The sequence below is a fragment of the Phaseolus vulgaris genome, chromosome 3, assembly GCF_000499845.2.
Source record: "Phaseolus vulgaris cultivar G19833 chromosome 3, P. vulgaris v2.0, whole genome shotgun sequence".
NCBI lineage: Eukaryota > Viridiplantae > Streptophyta > Magnoliopsida > Fabales > Fabaceae > Phaseolus > Phaseolus vulgaris.
The window spans coordinates 50,418,832-50,439,673 of record NC_023757.2 but is presented as its reverse complement, the minus strand read 5'-3'; the positions used below and the strand labels follow the sequence as shown (position 1 = coordinate 50,439,673).

Here is a 20,842-nt window from a genome sequence, read left to right as displayed (position 1 = left end):
TAACTTTCAATAACTAAAATATGGATGCAAAAAACTATGTTTATAATACCTTTAAGAATCTTAAGAATTCTGTTAATTACAACTAGATGATACTTTATAGGTAATATTTGAATTTCAATACAAATATTATGCACGATAGAAAGACATCAATTAAATATAAGAGTACAATAATCGTACCTCTGTATTTGGTTTGATAAACTTATTTACCTTTTCACTGACATCTGCATAATATATTGTAGTTATTGGTGATTTTATTTTCTTGTGTTATTGGTGAAACACAATAAAAACTTGTTAAATATAAGAACTAAATAAATGATGTTTGTGGCCTTAATATCACAATGTATGCTTTCATTTATAGTACAAGAAGCAAAATTTTAGGTGTTTGAATATTGTCAATATAATTTTATTAGACATTTAAGAACTACTACTAATTAAAGAAAAAAAATCATTTTATATTTTCAAAAAGGATTATTTTCAACTAAAAAAAATAAAACTCAATTAATTAAAGCAACATTAACAAAAATTTGAAAATATTTAATTATTTTTAAATTATAAATTTTACATATATATATAAAAAATACGTCATATTTTGAATGGCTAGAAACACACTGAATATATAAGGCGGGAAAGAAAAGTGAATCAAAATTCTGAACAACTGTTCCCACATCCTTACACCTTATTTTCTCCTGTTCAGGAAAATCTCCGTTCGCCGGCGAGGGCGAGAGACACAATTTCACGGTACGTGCTTTCTCTTAATACTCTCGATTATCGTTTCAGCAATTCTCTTCATTACTAATTAGGTCATGGTAACAATTACTTCCATAACCGATTGTCGCAAAAGGTTTCCCCAACTCAGAATTGGCTTAGGGTTATGAGTACTAATTTTCCATAGCAATTCATGTGAATAGTAATGTTGGCACTGCGAATTCTGTTCTATCATAATCTTAAACTGAATATAAGAGAAAAACAATAAACAAACCTTAGAGCAGAGCACAAACTTATGAAAAGAGGAAGAAAACCACGGTGACGGTAGGAACGGCAGCGATGTCGTGAACTGAGAATAGAACCGCCACACACCACCACGCCGTTGACCGGAACGACAACGACGGCGTGGAGAACAAATAGAACGACGGCGTCTCACGAACAGAGAGAGCCTTCCGCAAGGAGAGGAAAAGAGAGCCACGAAAGTGTCCGCGAGTAGAGTCAGCGGTGTCGGTCTTACGCGAGTAGTAGACGACGAGAAGAAGGAACCGTACTCCGCAAGCAGTAGAGGAGGTGAAGAACGAACCCTAGTCGCGGTGAGTTTTGTTTATTTTGGCACACGAAACGACAACTCGATTGCAAGCTCGCGAGTTTGGCCGAGCTTATCGAGTTCACAGCCCACCGATCCTGCTCCAAAACTGAGTTTGCTTACCATTTAACTCGGGCACTGGGCGTGGGAACTTTAAGTCGTTATGAGTTAACACTCGAGTTTGATAACATGACAGAAGATGTAGAACACATGGTTTTAGCTTTTGTCTAGTTTTTGTTTTTATTAATCATAAACATTGTAGAATAAGGAGGAAATTACAATGGATTCGAATTTATAGCAGTATTTTTAAGAGCATGCCATTTTTTCTTCTGTCAACTTGTTAATCTCTTTGAGAGTTTCAAGGCTATAGAAGAGAAAATACTAAGGATTGAGGAAGAATCTTGGGTTTTGGTTTTGTATTTTTTAGATAATAGAAGAAATTCAACTTATTCCCAAATAATCAGGTTTTTAATTTGTATGCAGTATTAAAGCGTTGAACCCTGTTTCCTAATATCTGGCTATGGATCCTGATTGAGTGAATGCTTTTAACAAATTGCTGACAGTGTAATTTGTTGCGTGGTTCCTCTGCCCCTATAAGTAATTTAATGGTAAAACAGTTTCAGTGTCAACACTGTCAAGCAACTGATTTGGTGATATCATTTGTTTAGAAAATTGGAAGCAGAGAAAATGTGACAAAAACAAATTGAGATTTCTTTTGCTTTATGGATATCATCCATTTTTGTCCATTTATTTATTTCCTCTCTAATTACTGTCAACCAGGCACTGGATTTTTTCTTTGTTATTGTTTTGTTTTTGTTGGTTCTGGTCATTTTTAATGTTTATGAATCCCACCTAATGTGTAAATATGTCTTTCAACTTGTTTTTACAACTGATCTGCAATGAAGATTCCAAAATCTGCTAATATTGGAGCTCACAACGCTAATAAATGAATGTTATATACTTGTAATTTCGAGCCAGTTTCCATGTACTAAATCTCTTCTGTTCTAGCTCGTTTGTAATTTAGCTTTCCAATGTTTACCAATTAACGTGTTATATCTTTCAGGTTACTTTCAGAGGGACTCATTGCAGGTAATTGTTGCTCACATCTTTGCTTCACAGTTCACTCACTTGAACGGCATATGATTTGCATGCACGAGCTTCACCTCCATTTTTTGCTTTTATTTCTGTTCTGCTCTGTGTCCGATGATTCTTCATAGCCTCTGATTCTAAGGAAATGGACAAAAGACCTGAACATGGTGCCAAAGCTTCCCTAGTGCCTTCTAATAGAATTGGATCCAGGTTCTCCAATTTGAACAAGTCTTTCAAATATTCTCTCAGATCTTTGCTCACTTCATGCTCAAAGGAGGTAGACTTTGTTTCTTCTTTCTTCTCTCTCTATACACGGATGCTTTTAATTGTGTGGTATAATGAAAGAGTTAACAATAGGTATGTAAAATAAATTCACTTCTTAACCCTGAATGCTGTTTCCAATAATAGTAACAAAAATTTGTTAGCAGAGAAACTGAATCTCCCCAACAATTTAAGATTTTAAGTTAATAGAAACCATTTGACTTAAAACGGAAATGAAGATTTGAAAACTAAATTCATTACCACCTGACCACTTCTACCTGGGATAAACCAAAATCAATAAGTATTGTCTAGTTTTTTTATATTTTTTTATAAAAGATTAGGCACATTAAGTATTGCCTGTTTTTAATTTATTTTCATGTATTGCTTCCCTTTAGAATTTAGATTTGTTGATTTTTACATCAAATCAACAAGCACTACTGCCACACCCTCCTTACGCGCTACTCTTGTAATTAGTGGGAAGAAGTAGGTGAGGTTAAAATCAATAAACTAGATGACGTTACCAATTATAAAGCTAGACCAAAAGAAATGATTGATGGTGGGTTGATATTTGGGATTTCTTGAAAAATACCTTCTGACATACATTAAAGGTGAGTTTGAAACCCATGTTTTGAAAGTTGGACCGATTTTAGGGTTTAGGGGAACCAATAATTGAACTGTAGTTGAACCAGCATTAATAAAATAAATCTAATAATTAAATTATATAAAAAATAATATCAGACAAATAAAATATCATAATTTAATAATACTAAAACCTAAAAATTACACATTTTATATGTTTTTTTTATTTAAAAAAGGGTTTAAGATTCAATAATACATAATAATATTATTTGAAAATAATAAGTTTGCTTAAAAGAAAATGAAATATATATATATATATATATTTATGAAAAATTAAATTTAACATCTAAATAATATATTTTTAAATAATTTGTTCAACCACTGTAAACTGGTTATGACTGATTTTGATCAGTTCACCGTTTTCATATTGGTTTAAAACTTGAGACGAGTTTTATGGTTCAAATAGACCAGACACCAGGCAGGTTCACCGGTTATGGCAATTGTGTGGTATGACTCCCTTGTAGTTTATAGATGCATAAAACATTACCCATATCTATGTCACTAGTTCAGATCAGATGCTTTTGCACTAAAAAGATATCCATGACATGTTTACATAGTGTTACTGCTTAATAGGTAGTAATGGTTGAATTATGTCTAATCCATTGTGATAGCATACATTTTTATCCTATGGTTTGAGTATGACTACTGAAGTATAAATCTGAAATTATGTTAATATTTTGCACTCTAAAACGGCTATGTATTGATACATGTTTCTTTTGATGCTTAAAGGAATTTTATAAAGCATTTTCAAGTTTCTCTAACAATGAAAGGGAATCCCTCCATCGCCTATTTCTTCAGGTATGCACCCTTGATATGTCCATATTATTAGAAGTATATTTCTGAATGTTACATTGAGTTTTAGCCAATAAGAAAACTGTGACAATGGGTTGACCCAGGTCATTATTTTTCACATCCAGTTTTCCAAATGAATTGTGTTCTAAATTTAGGACAGTGGTTGAATTTCAAGGATTTCCTTTATACTTATGTCGCTGTTAATCTTGGAAATTTTTTGGTGCAACCTTGTAGTTAGAGTTATATAATAATTGTGTTCCTCTTCCTCAGCCACTTAATGCTAAGTAGGTTTATATAAGCTACTGACTATTAAAAGGGGGTCAAATTAAAAAGCCATCTTTACACATAAATAAGCAAAATGAACAAGGCCTTAAGTGTGATACCTTAGTAACATCTAATAGATATGAAATTAAACAAGGCATTTTTGTTAGTATCGAGCTTATGTCTATCAAGAAACTTGTATAGTAAACCTGCTACCCCAAATCATTGAGTGAAGACAAATGAATTTATATCTAACATGTCCCGTCAAACTGGAGCCTTACGAGACCGGAAACCTTAAAAGCTCAGACATTGCACTGGCACTCCTTACCTTGTGTTGAAATATAACTTTACTTTAAAACATAAAGGCTCTAATACCAACCTACCTAAGAACAATTTCTGAAGCACTTCAGAGAAAATACTTTCAGCCTGCACTGATTTTAAAGGAAGAAGACAAATATATATATGGGTGTTGTTGCAGTGTTTGACAAAAAAAGAGTGATATGTGCATCACCACTCTTTTATAAAATGCAAGACTACACAATGAAATGCGTGAATTATTGGGATTGATAGTTTGACACTCCATTTTACAGGAAGTATCTACCTTTTTTAATTATAAAAGGAAACAACGAACATTATTTACTAATCAAGCTATATGTATCATTCCTCTTCTCAGCTGAATGCAATTCACATAAATTCCTTTATTCTATTTTTCAAAGTCTAAGTGTCAAGAGCTGCTCAGAGTTTCATTTATTTGTATTATTTTGTATCATGTCTTTCAGGTCATTACTTCGTTGCATGAAAACTTAGAGGTATGTTCGAGATAAGTGCTGATGTAAGTAATGTTGATCCAAAATCCATTTTCTCTCAAATATAAACAGCTGATGAGATGCGTTATGCAACAGTTGAGGATGTTATCTAAATATCACCTTTGATGTTTTTCCTTTCAGTCATAGCTATTTCTCAAGCATAAGCCTGATGCTGATGTTTCACTATTTCAGATACTTAGTAATGATATCTGTCATCAATGGTTTGAGTCAGTAAACTTAATTATTTTCTTGAAATTTGTATTAGTTAGCATATGCAATGATTTAGTATTTTTTCTTTTATTTCTTTTAAAATGATTGGTTCATGATTTGTTGTTACTGTGCAATTTTGTTCTGTTCCTTTATCTTTCCCTCTCTCACATTTTGATAGATTTGTCAGGAAACATCTATTTTATAACTTGTCTCCTCTAACTATTTATTTACACATGTAAAGCTTTATAGCATAAAGAATTTGTTATTATTTTGATAAAAGTGTTAATTTTAAGTGTTCAGTTAATTATTTTTACAGGAAGGGTTTGAGACAATCAGTCTTCAAACACAGGTATAATTGTGTTATTGTCTCTGTTGTTTTATTCTAAAATTTAAATAAAAAAGTAGAATAATGTTGTATCTGATTGCTCAACATTCATATACTGCAATTTAGTTAGGATTGCAACCATACATTATAAAACTTGCATGGTACTAGGCATGGCAGACGGGAGGGACAAGGTGAGTTTTGCCTCCCCACCACTGCCACACCACCTAGGACAGGAGCAGGTTCACATGGAGAATTAAGATTAATGGAAATCAAAGGGGCAAACTTTAAATTGGATTAGGGTCCTCTAAATTGAGTCTGTTAAAGTGATCAAGAGTTTATTTACTCATGATTTAGTCCGACAGAAGTGCATTGTGATCTAAAACCTCCAAAATTAAGTACTTACACTTTCTTTCTCACAGTAAAGACATATTCATTTTAGAGGATCTTCTCCTTAATTCATACTTGAAGGTGCTATTTGAAATTGTGTGGAAAATAATAATAAAAAAGAATATGGACATGTTATCGAGGATAGGAATAGCACATATTTTTAGTCAAATCCTTACAATGTAATCAAATTAATAAATTTGTATAAAAGTCCTCTTATTCTTGTGTTTTTTTTCATGGATACTTGTATTTACTCTTGCAAATGGTCAAATACCTCCCACTCAGGTGGTAGTAGTAAGTAGTACTAGATTAGTAAAACAAAGCGAATAAAAACTTTTCTTATTTTAATCAAATCTACATTTAACTCAAATTTCAGTTATGGGAATCTTAAAACTAGCCGAGATAGTTAAGAAGTTGAACCTTTCTAGTTCTATTTAAGTTTTCAACATTAAGTTAAGATTTGACTTTTGAGATATTCTTTTTGAAAGGTATGTTTGGATAAGCTTCCCAAAAAAGATATTTAGAAGAGAAAAATAAGAAATTAATTTCTCCACAAGTTAGAATTAGCATATGCGAGTTAACTTGTAGAAAATCTCTCATATAATTCAAATTTTTATTTTTAACTATTGCAAAAGTTAATTTTAACTTATGAAAAAAATCATATTTTTTCATCCTATTTTTTTTCTTAGGAAGTTTTTATGGAGAAGTTAAGATTTGGCTTTGGAGATATTATTTTTAAAAGCCATGCTTGGATAAGCTTACCAAAAAATATTTTTAGAAGAGAAAAATATGAAATTAATTTCTCTAAAAAGTTAAAATTAGCTTATGTTTTAGGTAACTTGAAATCTCTCATAACTTCAATTTTTCTATTTAACTATTGCAATTTGTTTTCTTCATATTTTGATTCTTAGAAGTTTTTACGGAGAAGTTCTTCCAAGTAGACTCAAAATCTTCTACAGTCCCTACAGAATCGTAGCACAATTCAGTTACTCCCTTTAACTAAAGTGAAAATTTTGAATTTTTTTATATACCTTAACATAGGTAAGATATGGTGGCTTTGATACTCTTACTGCCATACACTCTGTGTAGGACATACAGGCATGCACTTGCAATATTCTACCATATTCAAGTTAGTCTGTAATTTTGCATTCTTCTTTGTTGCAGGCAGGAGCCACTCTTGATGCTGTGGAGGAAATTGTGGAAGAACAAGATCTGGATGTCCTGTTTTCAGATAGGTATTATAGGACTTTGCGATAGCATTTTAAGTAGTTTGTTGTAGGATGTCATTATTATAATTATATATCTGAAGTGATGATATTGAAAATTCCATTCATATTAGCAATCAAATTAACAATTAGTGAAAGCTTAATCTTCAACACAAGGTTCTCTTTGGCTAATCCCATTTTTAATTTTGTTGATAGAGATTTCAGATTATTTGGGGACCAATGCTGATTATTTTTTAACACACTTACTCAATTTACTTCTTATCGTATATTTATTCGTTATTACATTTGCAGTATGTTTGATTATTTGAACTAATAGGGAAACATTGATACAAATGCAGGAGTAACATAACGGATGTTTCAGAGAATCTGTCTATGGCAAAGAAGAAAGAAATTCAACACTTAATGCATATGGTTCAATTGGTAGGTACAACTTACGCTACCTGAATGCATCCTTGTCATATTATACCGAAGGTAGACTAGAAAAGCACATCTTGAGTCTATTCGACGCCACTATTTCCATATTCCTTTTTCTCTTGTTATACCATCTCACCCCACCTAAAAGCACACTTTCCACTTTGTGTGTGTCTATCACTATTTTCATGTTATCCCATGCCTTCCTTCTAATCTACGATTTATATTTTTCATTCTCAAATTGTAATAGACAAAACGTTTATGATCCCTGGTCGTGTGGACTCCAGGAACAGCCATCCACTTTGTTATGACCCTAATAATTATTCCTTGCAGCGTAACAGTGGTAACCTTTGTCTACAACTGGACATACAATTCAAGGTTACAAAGCAAACCCTTATTAAATAGTTTGTGAATTTGAATATAAATAACTTTATTTAAAATTTGAGATCATATGAAATACGTATATAGAGCTGAAAGGTTTGGACATGAAAATTACTGCAAAGAAAATTCAGCTGGGTCACAAATGATATACTTGAGAAAAATACAAAAGTATTAGGGTGAATTTGAGAGAGTGAATTTCCGTCTGTGAGGATCTCATATTTATAATAACTTTGGATACATCAAATACAATGTATGAGAGGGAAAAGAAGAGGATATGAAAAGATATATTTAGGAACTAGGTACAACACAAAGCATACAACACCTTTACAATAAATTCTATTTCAGTATTCCAACACTCCCCTCAAGCTAGAGCATACAAATTTTATGTGCCGAGCTTGCAACAAATAAATTCAATGAGGTCATCACAAGGATTTTGTTAACACATCTGCAAGTTGATCATTTGATCCGACAAACTTAGTTCAAATTTCCTTGGACAACAACTTTTTTCGAATAAAATTACAGTCAATTTCTCTGTGTTTAGTCCTCTATGGAACACTGAATTGGAAGAATGTGGAAAGTAGCTTGGTTACCATAATACATCTTCATCGGTTGAATCTCACAAAATTCTAATCTTGGAGGAACCTTTAACAGTATAAGCTCACAAGTGAGGGATGTCATTACTCTGTACTCAACTTTTGCAGATAATTGAGCAACAACATTTTGTTTCTTGCTTTTCCAAGAGATAATATTTTCTCCAAGCAAAACACAATATCCTGTAGAAGAGCGATTCCTAGGAGAACCAACCCAATCAACATCACAATATCCAAAATATTGGGTATTCCCTTTATCTTTATACAATCGTGGTTGTCCTGGAGCCTTTTTGAGATATGTTAATACAGATGACAACATTCCAATGATCATAAATCACAACACCACCTACAAAAGACAGATTTGGTCTAGTAATAGTGAGATTTGGTCAAGAGCATATTTCCTTTTAGAGATTAGAACTCCTTCCTTTGATTGGGATACTTTTAATATTTAATTGATGAAGGGGCCAATGACAAATGGCAACCATGATAAGGGAAAGTCTGACAGTACTCATTTTGGTCACCGGAGAAAGATCTTGTGCCAAATATCCTATATCCCAATATCAGCGAAGGCAACAAGAACCCGTCCTGGTCGTACAGCAACTTCAATTGTCTGAACCGGAGGTAAGAACTCATACCAGTGAGACTCTTGAGGACACCTTAAATACTGCTTTTGAACCTAACCTAAATGATTTACCTATTGCCTTGAGAAAAGAAAAAAGATCTTGTGCCAAATATCCTATATCCCAATTTGTGTCTACAGAAAAACTTTCTATGCAGCACCAGAGTTTTCTTTCAGCTATTGATTCTATCAAAATCCCTTCATCGGTACAAGAAGCCTTAAAAGATGAGAACTGGATTCGAGCCATGAATGAAGAAATGAGCGCGTTAGAAAGGAATGAGACTTGGGAGATTGTAGAGAGACCAAAAGATAAGAAAGCAGTGGGTTGTAGGTGGATATACACAGTTAAGTATAAGTCTGATGGCACACTCGATCGGTATAAAGCAAGGTTGGTTGCAAAAGGGTACACTCAAACCTATGGGATCGATTATGAGGAGACTTTTGCTCCAGTGGCAAAAATGAATACCGTCAGGATTATTCTCTCCCTGGCAGCACACTTTGGTTGGGCAATGCATCAATTTGATGTTAAAAATGCCTTCTTGCATGGAAGCTTGGAGGAAGAAGTATACATGGAGATTCCACCTGGTTATGGTATTGTTAATGAAGGGAATAAGGCGTGCAGACTTAAGAAGGCCCTATATGGTCTTAAACAATCACCTCGTGCTTGGTTTGGAAGGTTTACTCAAGCTATGGTATCTTTGGGGTACCGACAAAGCCAAGGTGACCATACTCTGTTTATAAAACATTCTCAGAATGGTAAACTCACTCTACTTTTGGTCTATGTAGATGATTTGATTATTACAGGTGATGATGAGATTGAAAAACAAAATTTGAGGGAGAGACTAGCTGCTCAATTTGAAATGAAGGATCTTGGGAAGCTGAAGTACTTCCTTGGGATAGAGGTTGCTTACTCGAGACAGGGCATCTTTATTTCTCAAAGGAAATACATCCTTGATCTTTTCAAAGAGATTGGTCAGTTGGGTTGTAAGCCCACTGGAGTGCCAATAGAGCAAAATCATAGGATTGGGAATGATGAGGAAAACCCAAAAGTGGAGAAGACACAATATCAAAGACTTGTGGGAAAACTCATTTATCTTTCACACACTAGGCCAGATATAGCCTATGCAGTTAGTGTGGTTAGTCAATTTATGCATGATCCAAGAGAAAGACACTTGCAGGCAGTAGATAAAATTATTCAGTACTTAAAAGCCTCTCCAGGAAAAGGATTGCTATTCAAAAAGGGGGAAAACTTATCCATGAAAGTATATACTGATGCTGACTATGCAGGATCGATTGTTGATAGGAGATCCACCACAGGCTACTGCATGTTCTTGGGTGGAAATCTGGTGACATGGAGGAGCAAGAAGCAAAATGTAGTTGCAAGATCAAGTGCAGAGGCAGAATTTAGAGCCATGGCTCAAGGGGTGTGTGAACTCTTATGGATGAAGATCATACTTGATGACCTAAAAATAAAATATGAAGCTCCTATGGGTTTGGCATGTGATAATAAGTCCGCTATCAGTATTGCACACAATCCGGTTCAACATGATTGAACAAAGCACGTAGAGATAGACCGACACTTTATTAAAGAGAAGTTGGATGATGGTCTTATAGCCACTGAGTACATCCCTTCAAGACTCCAATTGGCAGATATGTTTACTAAGGGACTTCCCATAAAACAATTCGAAGATCTTACTTGCAAGTTGGGAATGATAGATATACATTCACCAACTTGAGGGGGAGTGTTGCATAATTAGGAGAATTATGTTATAACTAAGTGCATATTCCATTTTATATTTATTAGGACAGATTTGTTAGTGATTTTATTTTATTTGATTTGTACAGCTTTAAACACTCATTATTTCTGGCTTTCATTGCCTATTATTTCTTTCTTTAATTAGGTTGTAAAACAGTCTATAAATAGAGACTGTAATCACATTTGTAAGATATCTCAGAAATATATTTCATCTATTTCTTTCCACTGTATCATTGCAGTGAAGCCTATAGATCTGAGTATATCCTTCTGCCACCAATCGAGTTTTGAGGCAATCAACTTCATCATTAGGTCCAACCTTAATGACATAAACTCAACGACAACTTACTATCTTCTTCCCCGAAGGAAGAGGAACTAAGTCTCATGTTTTGTTATGTTCAAGAGCTGGCATTTTAGTAATCATGGCTTGTCGTCACCCCAGGATGATCTAGTGCTTCTGTCACATTTTTAGGAACAGTATTAGAAGAGGCAAGAAATAAAGGAAAAATAGGTAGCTAAGAAAAATGTATATAGGGTGAGGATTAAGGATAGATTGAGTACCTTTGTGAATAACAATGGGCAAACTCAAGTCATTGTGATCAAGAGTCGTGGTATTAGGTGATGGTTGAGAAGGATGTGCTGAAGGGGACTCACCTTGGGGCACTCGACTAACCATTTAATGCAACAGAGAAAGAACAGATAACAACCTAGGGTTTCAAGTGAGAGAAACTGTGATGACTTACCAAATGCTACTGGAATGAAGAACCGAGGGCAAAATGGGCTTAGAATGCTTCAATGAGTTGAACCGTGGTGGTTCGAAAAGGTTCTGACCTATGGAAGGCAACGCGTAGGTTTGGCTAAGACAGTGACTGGATGGCAATTCCTTTGCCCAACAGAGACTGGCATAGCGGGATTAACCCGTACTAACTTGAGAAAAATACACGAAAACTAAAATGCATTTGAGAGGGAATTTACGTCTCTTAAGATCTCATTTATAATAATTTTGGATATATCAAATATAATGTATGAGAGGGAAGAAAAGAGGATATGAATTGATATATCTAGAAACTCGATACAGTACAAGCACACAACACCTTTACAATATTTAAGACTATTTAATCTATCTTATTTTATGAATTGAAAATAATTGATGTTTTCCTTAGAGGCCCTTACACAATGTTTGTTATAGAAGAAAATGGGGGTATAGTTATAGTTACTTTTATATCTTTTTCTTATTTGGTTGAAAACTTTGAGAGAAGGAAAGGGAGGGAACTGAATTCCCTCTCCGGCGACATTGAGAGTATTAAGAACGGAGGGGAAATGGTTCATAATTTTGGGATTTTAGTGACTAAGTTATCTTGAGGGTTTCTTTTTTTCTCTGCTCCTCTTCATTAGTATTACTTACGGTTTTATTTTTTTTCCCTTCATAAATATCCTTCTGTTGCCAAACCAAATAAGAGAATTTTCCCTCCTCTCCTACTTCTGTCGTTTGTTAGGGAGAGGAACATAATCAAGTGTTGCGCACCCGACTGCAAATCCTTAGGGAAGACAACAAAGTATTATCTGGTGCTTCACAAGCTGTTGAGAAGGTTAATGTCTCTCAACTTATCTTTAGTCCTTCCATTAGTCGAAAGGTTATATAATTCTGATGTTTTATTAATTGGGGGTTTCTTTTTTGGCCGATGTATGCCTCCGATCCGTTGCTTGTTTATGCGCATAATCAACAGCTCAAGAGCATGAATTTAAATTATGGAGCCAACATCGGTGATGGGATCCATGATGAATAACATATCATGTAGGTGCTCCTGCAAATTTGACCAAGGTTCATCTCTGCTTTAATCCTTCCTTTACGGTACCTGTCGTCGTTATCATCAAAATTGTAATTGTGAAATGCCTTCTGGCCCCTATTTATATATGGCAACAATATCATATGATTTCCATTCATAATGAGATCAATACAATGGCGAATTACATGAAAACAGTATAAGATTGTATCTGATTGTAAAATATTTTAATTTCAGTTTTTTAATAGCTTTGACTTCCTAATTTAATTAAAATATTTTTTGTTCAATTAGGAAAAAAATTGGAAATAACTTTTAAAAAAAAGTTATGTTTATTTAAAATGAACTTTTTATAACCAACTCAAATTTCAATTTTATGTTGTTAATTTCAACTATTTTATCTGGTATTTAAACTGTACATTTTTTAAATTTCATTTAAGAGATTGTATCTGATTGCAAAATATTTTAAATATTTTGCATTTTGCATTAAAATCCCAAAACTACTCCACATTTTGCACTTTTTAAAACAATATTTTATTACAGAAAAGACTTGTAAAGTTGCAACAACATCTGGAAATAAACACAATTCTTTTATAAAATTTGGTAATACTTTTTATTCTTTTATATATATAAACACTTTTTTATAAGTATGTAAGTTTCGTTTTTCTATTTACCTAAAGAGCATTTTTAAATAAAGATAGAGGGGATCAATTTTCACAGGCTAACATTCTAGCGTTTCAGGGAATTTAAAAAAATATCAATCAAACGAACAAAAACTTGAGAAGGAACCTATTATTTACTAAACATCAATGAAAGCAGTAAAGAGGCACACAAAGTTTGACAATGAATCAAACTCCATATACTAGAGACTCAAAAGCATTACCAAATTCAACTATTACTTACAAATTTCAAGATTGCCCACGAGGTTCAACAAAGAAAATGTCTTTTACGCCAACATATCAAACATAATACAAAATAGTAACATCATAACTAGCAACTATGACTTAATCCCACCCACTGTCTTCATTGCCATTTCAAAGTAACTCATTCAAACGCCCATTGGTTTTCCCGACGAACTTCCTCTTCTTCCTCGGGGGTGAAGTCATTCTTAATGTTAAAAGTCTTGCGAATTTCCTCAGGAGTCTTCCCCTTTATCATGTCTGCTACAGTCTGGCAAGTAAGATCCAAAAGGTTCTTGATGTTCAAGTAGTTTGCAGCCTGTAACAAAAACCAATAAATAACACAGTACCATAACGAATAAACAAAGTAAATTACAGACAATAACATGCAGATACATACAGAAAGACAAACGTCTACAACGATGTCAATATTAATATATCATGGATCAAGTACATCATCTAATGTGTTAAAGTCAATATTAATAGCTCTGCCATTATTGTTATTTTACTACAAAATATTTACAATAACTCTTCATTCCATGCAAACATTACTTATAAGGTTGTCATGATATGTTACAAAGATAATAAAAGTTAAATCATTCACAAATTATTACATTCTTATAAAATAAGTATCCTCTGGGGGGGATTTCTTATAACACAATATCTTAAGCTTTAAGACTTTGGCCATAACCCCTGAATTGGAGATGCCCAGGTATATACTCTGCTCCTCCCTTAATCCATATTAAGATACCTTTTCAAGGACAAAATGATCAAGCTCCAGAACAGAACATAGATCGGATGCCATAATTAATCCTAAAGAAGCTGAACAACTCGTAAATTAAAATCTGAAGCCACAACATCATAACTTGACATCTCAAACATCATAACCAGGGTTTTGTTCGTTAGTCTCAAACAATGCGGCAAACAATTTCCCAAAAATATTAAAGCAACTGCAAATCCCGTTTAAAACCCTGTTTGTATTAATAAACAAACAACAATATAGAAAACAGACAAAGCCAAAATTGAAGTAAAAAATTATACAGAATGCGAATCGACACCGTGAAGTAAAAACACAACAAATCAATAAAGAAAACTCACAAAACCAAACAAAAGCCGAAATCCTCAATCGCAAAAGGCCTAACGGCACACCAAAACCAAGAACAAAAAGAAAAGACGGAAAAGTGATATCAAGAAAACGAACCAGAATGAGATCGAAGAGCGTGGCCTGATCAACCTTGACAAATTCAGCATCCCAGGCCTTGAGTTCATCCTCGGTAGGCTTTTCATCGGCGCTATTGGCCTCAACGTGCTTCTTGCAGTACTCGATGACCTTGGCGAGAATCTTGCTTGTGACGTTGGGAAGAGGGATCCCACTGTCGGCGCAATCGTCCTCTATCATATGCTTTATCGTCTGCGACTCGAGAGCGACAATCTCATCCACTTCGAAGGCCTCACCATCGGAACTCTTGAGCGTGATCTTCTTTGTCGATGCCATTCACAAATCCCTAACCCTAACCCCTTTTTCTCTCTGTTCCGTGCTATTCTATTTCTGAAGCGAAACGCTATTGGTGAGAACAAACGTGTGGTGTGTCCTCTATTTATGGCGCTGTTCTGTGGGCCCCACCCCAAACGTAGTTGAGTCGCACCGCTTCGTTACAATCATTCATTGGTTAAACGGGATTTTTCATTTTACTAATTTTTATTTTCTTCAACATTTTAAATTTAAATTTCAAATTATGAAATTATTTTATGTGAAAAGTTATTTTTTGAAATGCATTTAACTTTCTTTTACAATCAATAATTGATTTATTTTGATAAGATATATTGATAATAATATATATCTTAAATTATACTTTATTTGTTTGATTGATAATAATAGTTTTATATATATATATATATATATATATATATAATTATATTATATGATTTGGTTTCTTCATATTATATATTTACATGAATTTACATATTTAAAGTTTAAAGAATAAAAAGTAATTTAATTCAAAAATAATTTTAATTAGATATAGACTATGTTAAAAATCAAATATGTACCGGTATGGGCGAGACCAACACGTAGACTCCCTGTTCGAGATCCACTTGGCTGTCCGAGACCTGTCTACTTGACCGATATCAGGGGAATCTGACCGAGTTCCGAGAGTTTTGGCCGTGTCCTGGGAGTCTCGGTCGAGGCGACCGAGACTTAGGAGACTTAGATGAAGCCAAGCTTGGCCGAGACGAGTAGAATCACCACGGTCGGCCTACCGACCCATACTACCGTTAACGCTCAAACCAAGGTCAGTGAAGCTAATTCGTTATTAAGAATTAGGCAATACAACCCTAAGCAAGATCCACTCCAATAAACCAGCCCAACAAGGTAGGTCCATTAGAATAATATAAATAACACACATCCCAAAGAAGGAGAAAGGTACGTCATTTATTACTGTTCACCTACCGAGTGTTGATCACTCGCTTTACTGACTTGAGCGTTGGAGTACCTTAGCAGGTACCCACCATCTGGTGTTCACCGGAGACCGAGTGCCGAAGGAGAAGCAGGAGGACGAGAAGAACCCCAGTTCATCACCCAACAACCTGACCGACCGAAAGAAGAAAAGACTTCAATAGTTTTCTAGGTCTCATCTCCCTAAGAATAAAATAATTTTATATATTAAAACAAATATTACATTCGTATTAAATTTGTATAAGTTATTATGTGAAGTTATAAGCGAATATTATTGTAAAAAATGGTATAGATAATATATTTTAAAAAATAAAATCAGTTACAAATAAAAAGGTGCCGCGAATATATTTAAAAAAAGCATTGACTATAACAAACATAGAAATAAGTAAATTAGTATAGAGAAAATTATTCACATTTAATAAGATTTTCTAGAAATACATTAAAATCACAATCTTTAATATATATATATATATATATATATATCATTATTATCTTTATTAAACTATTATTATCAATATATATCATTATCAATATATAGTTTAAATTATATCTTAAATTATACTTTATTTGTTTGATTGATAATATATATATATATTAAATTATACTTTATTTGTTTGATTGATAATATATATATCTTAAATTATACTTTATATGTTTAATATATAATATGAATAAACCAAATCATATAATATAATTTTATAAAATCATTTAAACTTTAATATTAAAATCATTAATTTTTTTATATAATAAATGCATCATACATTGTTAATCCTAATCTATTTCCTTCCACGGGTTACTATATTAGTATGTAAGAAAAATAATATTTCACTTTAAATAAAAAATATTAAATGTATTTAAAACTTTTTCTTCATGTTCTTTAGTTCGTCTTCCTTCTAACTTTATCTTTTAATTACAATCTTTTTCTGCTTGTAATATTTTCTCTAAACTAAATCTCAATTTTCCTTTCAAATAATGTGAGTACTTATTTACATTTTGGCAATTACTTCTGTACCATATTTTAATGTGAAATGATAAAAACATTATTAAATAAAAAATTTACAAATTAAAATATATTCTGAATTTTATTTTTTTAAATACGGATTGGAGTTTAGAACACTTTTTATATTTTAATTTTTTTTAATTATATTTCTGAATTTTGATTCTTAAATTTTTTTCAAAATATATTTTTTTGTATTTTAAAATTACTTTTTACATGAGATTTTGATTTTTCAATTAAAATTTCATTTCAAGATATAAAAATATATGCTAAAATTAATTTTTAAAATGTACTTTTTTGAACTCCAAATTTTTAGTTTAAGAATAAATAATAATTTTATAAATATAAAAACAATAGGTGAAAGTCATAATTTATAAGATGATGTAAGAATTTGCCTTAAAATTTTTGTTTGTAACATGTTCACCTATTGATCGTGGTTAATGGAGTGACAACATAGATGGGCTAATGGAAGCATCCCTTGTTTGGATCAACATGTTTGGAGGTAGGGGTGAAGATAGGGGAGCAAGTTACATGCAAAAATTAGGAAAGATGTACACGTAGAATAAAAGTGTTTTGTGTTAATACCTTTGCAACAATGATATTGGTTTGCACCACTGTGAAACTGCATGAAATGATATTGGTCTGAACCACTGTGGAAAAATAATCAATGCCACAGTGCACCACAAAGACTATACTACACGCTGTACCACACCGAGAAACTCTGAGGAATCTTTTGACTGGTTTGATTTTTTTTCTTCAAAAGCTTCTAGTCGTGAGTAGTACTCTGATTTCATTCATTCATTTCGTATTATGAGAAATGAGAATCTTGTGAGAGTTGTGTCGTGAGTTATAATGATAGTGAAATTTTTATTGTGTTGAGGACGAATAAGGAAGACATAAGACGTAATGCATTCACTGTTTTTGGATTATAATTGAGTTTATGTAAGATAAAAGTGTTTTATATTAATATCTATGATATTGGTATGCACCAAGTTGCATAAAATGATATTGGTCTGCACTACTGTGAAACTACATGAAATGATATTAGTTTGCACCACTGTGAAGAAGAAATCAATGTTACAGTGCACCAGAGATTATGCTACACACTGCACCACACAAAGACTCTAAGGAATCTTTTTTTTTTTTATCAGCAAAAATGATTGAATAACATGAAACAATTTCTCAGACCAACAAATAGAGAGACAAACAAATCTACCACTAAAAACCCGTACAACCCGTACAAATTCAAAACTAACCCGTACAAATTCAAGTTTAACCCGTACAAACTCTGAGGAATCTTGTTACTATTTTTTTGTCTTCAAAAGCTTCCAGTCGTGAGTAGTAGTGTGATTTTATTAATTCATTTGAGTGCTTATATTCTAAGAAATATGAGTCTTGTGAGAGTTGTGTCGTGAGTGATAATGATAGTAAAGTTTTTTGTTGTGTTGAGAACGAACAAAATAAAACATAAGAGGTAATGCATTCACTGTTTTTTGTATTAGAATTTAATTTTTGTAGGATATGAGTGTTTAATGTTAATATCTTTGCAACAGTGCATGAAATGATATTGGTTTGTACCATTGTAAAGAAGGAATCAATGCTACAGTGCACCACGGGGACTATGCTACATATTACACCACACAGGGACTCTGAAAAATCTTTTGACTGGTTTAATTATTTTTTTGCTTCAAAAGCTTCAACCATAAGTAGTAGTGCGATTTCATTCATTCTTTTGAGTGTTCGTATTCTGATAAATAAGGGTATTGTAAGAAATATGTTGTGGTGATAGTGATAGTGAAGTTTTTTGTTTTGTTAAGGACGAACAAAGAAAAACATAAGAGGTAATGCATTCACTGTTTTTGGATTAGAATTGATTTTCTGTAGCATAAAAATGTTTTATGTTAATACCTTTGCAATAATGCATGAAATGTTATTGGTCTGCACCACTGTGAAGCTGCATGAAATGATATTGGTTTGTACCACTGTGAAACTGCATGAAATGATATTGGTCTGAACCACTGTGAAAAAAGAATCAATGCTACAGTGCACCACAAAGACTATACTACAGAATGTACCACACCGAGAAACTCTGAGGAATCTTTTTACTAGTTTGATTTTTTGCTTCTAGTCGTGAGTAGTGTGATTTCATTCATTCAAGAGTGTTCGTATTATGAGAAATGGGAATCTTGTTAATGTGATTCCACTAGCCATATAGAAAATGATTCTTGACATTCTTAGGAATCACCTTGAGCTGGACATTATTGAGGCACTTTTCTTAGAGTTGGATCATTGTTCTAAGACAAGAACTCACCAAAAAGTAGTACCAAATCCCAAACTGACGTCCTCCATTTGTGTCTCTACCTCTTCTTGATCTTGTTGATTGGCCTCCATGTCCTCTTGAGTTTGATCTCCATCACTTGTGAGATTGGCCTCCATGTCCTCTTGAGTTTGATCTCCATCACTTGTGAGAGTTGTGTCGTGAGTTATAATGATAGTGAAATTTTTATTGTGTTGAGGACGAATAAAGAAGACATAAGACGTAATGCACTCACGGTTCTTGGATTAGAATTGAGTTTATGTAAGATAAAAGTGTTTTATATTAATATCTATGATATTGGTACGCACCACTTTGAAGTTGCATGAAATGATATTGGTCTGCACTACTGTGAAACTACATGAAATGATATTAGTTGCACTACTGTGAAGAAAGAATCAATGCTACAGTGCACCACAGAGATTATGCTACACACTGCACCACACAAAGATTCTGAGAAATCTTTTTTTTTTATCAGCATAAAGGATTGAATAACAGGAACCACTTAAGGGGTGGTTCAACCCTTATACATACATAAAAAAAATATGAAACAATTTCTCTGGTCTCCCAAACCAAGAGAGACAAACAAATCTACCACTAAAAACCCGTACAACCCGTATAAATTCAAAACTAACTCGTACAAATTCAAGTCTAACCCGTACAAACTCTGAGGAATCTTGTTACTATTTTTTTTTCTTCAAAAGCTTACAGCAGTGAGTAGTAGTGTGATTTTATTAATTCATTTGAGTGTTTATATTCTAAGAAATATGAGTCTTGTGAGGGTTGTGTCGTGAGTGATAATGATAGTAAAATTTTTTGTTGGGTTGAGAACGAACAAAATAAAACATAATAGGTAATGCATTCACTGCTTTTTGTATTAGAATTTAATTTTTGTAGGATATGAGTGTTTAATGTTAATATCTTTGCAACAGTGCATGAAATGATATTGGTTTGTACCATTGTAAAGAAGGAATCAATGCTACAGTGCACCACGGGGACTATGCTACATATTACACCACACTCTGAAGAATCTTTTGACTGGTTTAATTTTTTTTTTGCTTCAAAAGCTTTCAACCATGAGTAGTAGTGTGATTTCATTCATTTTTTTTAGTGTTCGTATTCTGATAAATAAGGGTATTGTAAGAAATATGTTGTGGTGATAGTGATAGTGAAGTTTTTTATTTTGTTAAGGACGAACAAAGAAAACATAAGAGGTAATGCATTTACTGTTTTTGGATTAGAATTGATTTTCTGTAGGATAAAAATGTTTATGTTAATACCTTTGCAATAATGCATGAAATGTTATTGGTCTGCACCACTGTGAAGCTGCATGAAATGATATTGGTTTGTACCACTGT

General features: G+C 33.0%; 2 protein-coding genes across 2 annotated transcripts; one reads left to right on the top strand and one right to left on the bottom strand.

Moving 5' to 3' along the window:
• The first annotated feature begins 613 nt into the window (after positions 1-613).
• On the top strand, positions 614-13,017 carry LOC137808494 (uncharacterized). Its single transcript, XM_068609634.1, has 10 exons — positions 614-738; positions 2,355-2,380; positions 2,509-2,657; positions 4,010-4,078; positions 5,113-5,142; positions 5,666-5,698; positions 7,223-7,293; positions 7,623-7,704; positions 12,535-12,627; positions 12,766-13,017. Exons 3-10 carry the CDS (start codon positions 2,526-2,528, stop codon positions 12,823-12,825), a joined length of 570 nt encoding a protein of 189 aa, XP_068465735.1. The 5' UTR covers positions 614-738; positions 2,355-2,380; positions 2,509-2,525; the 3' UTR covers positions 12,826-13,017.
• Positions 13,018-13,655: 638 nt separating this feature from the next.
• LOC137808493 (SKP1-like protein 1A) lies at positions 13,656-15,299 on the bottom strand. Its single transcript, XM_068609633.1, has 2 exons — positions 14,920-15,299; positions 13,656-14,037 (listed from the first exon to the last, which is right to left on the bottom strand). The coding sequence occupies exons 1-2, from the start codon at positions 15,211-15,213 to the stop codon at positions 13,864-13,866; spliced, it is 468 nt and encodes a 155-aa protein (XP_068465734.1). The 5' UTR covers positions 15,214-15,299; the 3' UTR covers positions 13,656-13,863.
• Positions 15,300-20,842: the final 5,543 nt, after the last annotated feature.

Excerpts from the sequence above, each read along its gene's own strand:
- LOC137808494 (XM_068609634.1), top strand. The coding sequence starts at position 2,526 with ATGGACAAAAGACCTGAACATGGTGCCAAAGCTTCCCTAGTGCCTTCT. Across the intron at positions 5,143-5,665 it reads CGTTGCATGAAAACTTAGAG|GAAGGGTTTGAGACAATCAG; the intron begins GTATGTTCGAGA and ends TTATTTTTACAG. Across the intron at positions 12,628-12,765 it reads CTTCACAAGCTGTTGAGAAG|CTCAAGAGCATGAATTTAAA; the intron begins GTTAATGTCTCT and ends CATAATCAACAG.
- LOC137808493 (XM_068609633.1), bottom strand. The coding sequence starts at position 15,213 with ATGGCATCGACAAAGAAGATCACGCTCAAGAGTTCCGATGGTGAGGCC. Across the intron at positions 14,038-14,919 it reads CGCTCTTCGATCTCATTCTG|GCTGCAAACTACTTGAACAT; the intron begins GTTCGTTTTCTT and ends TTTTTGTTACAG.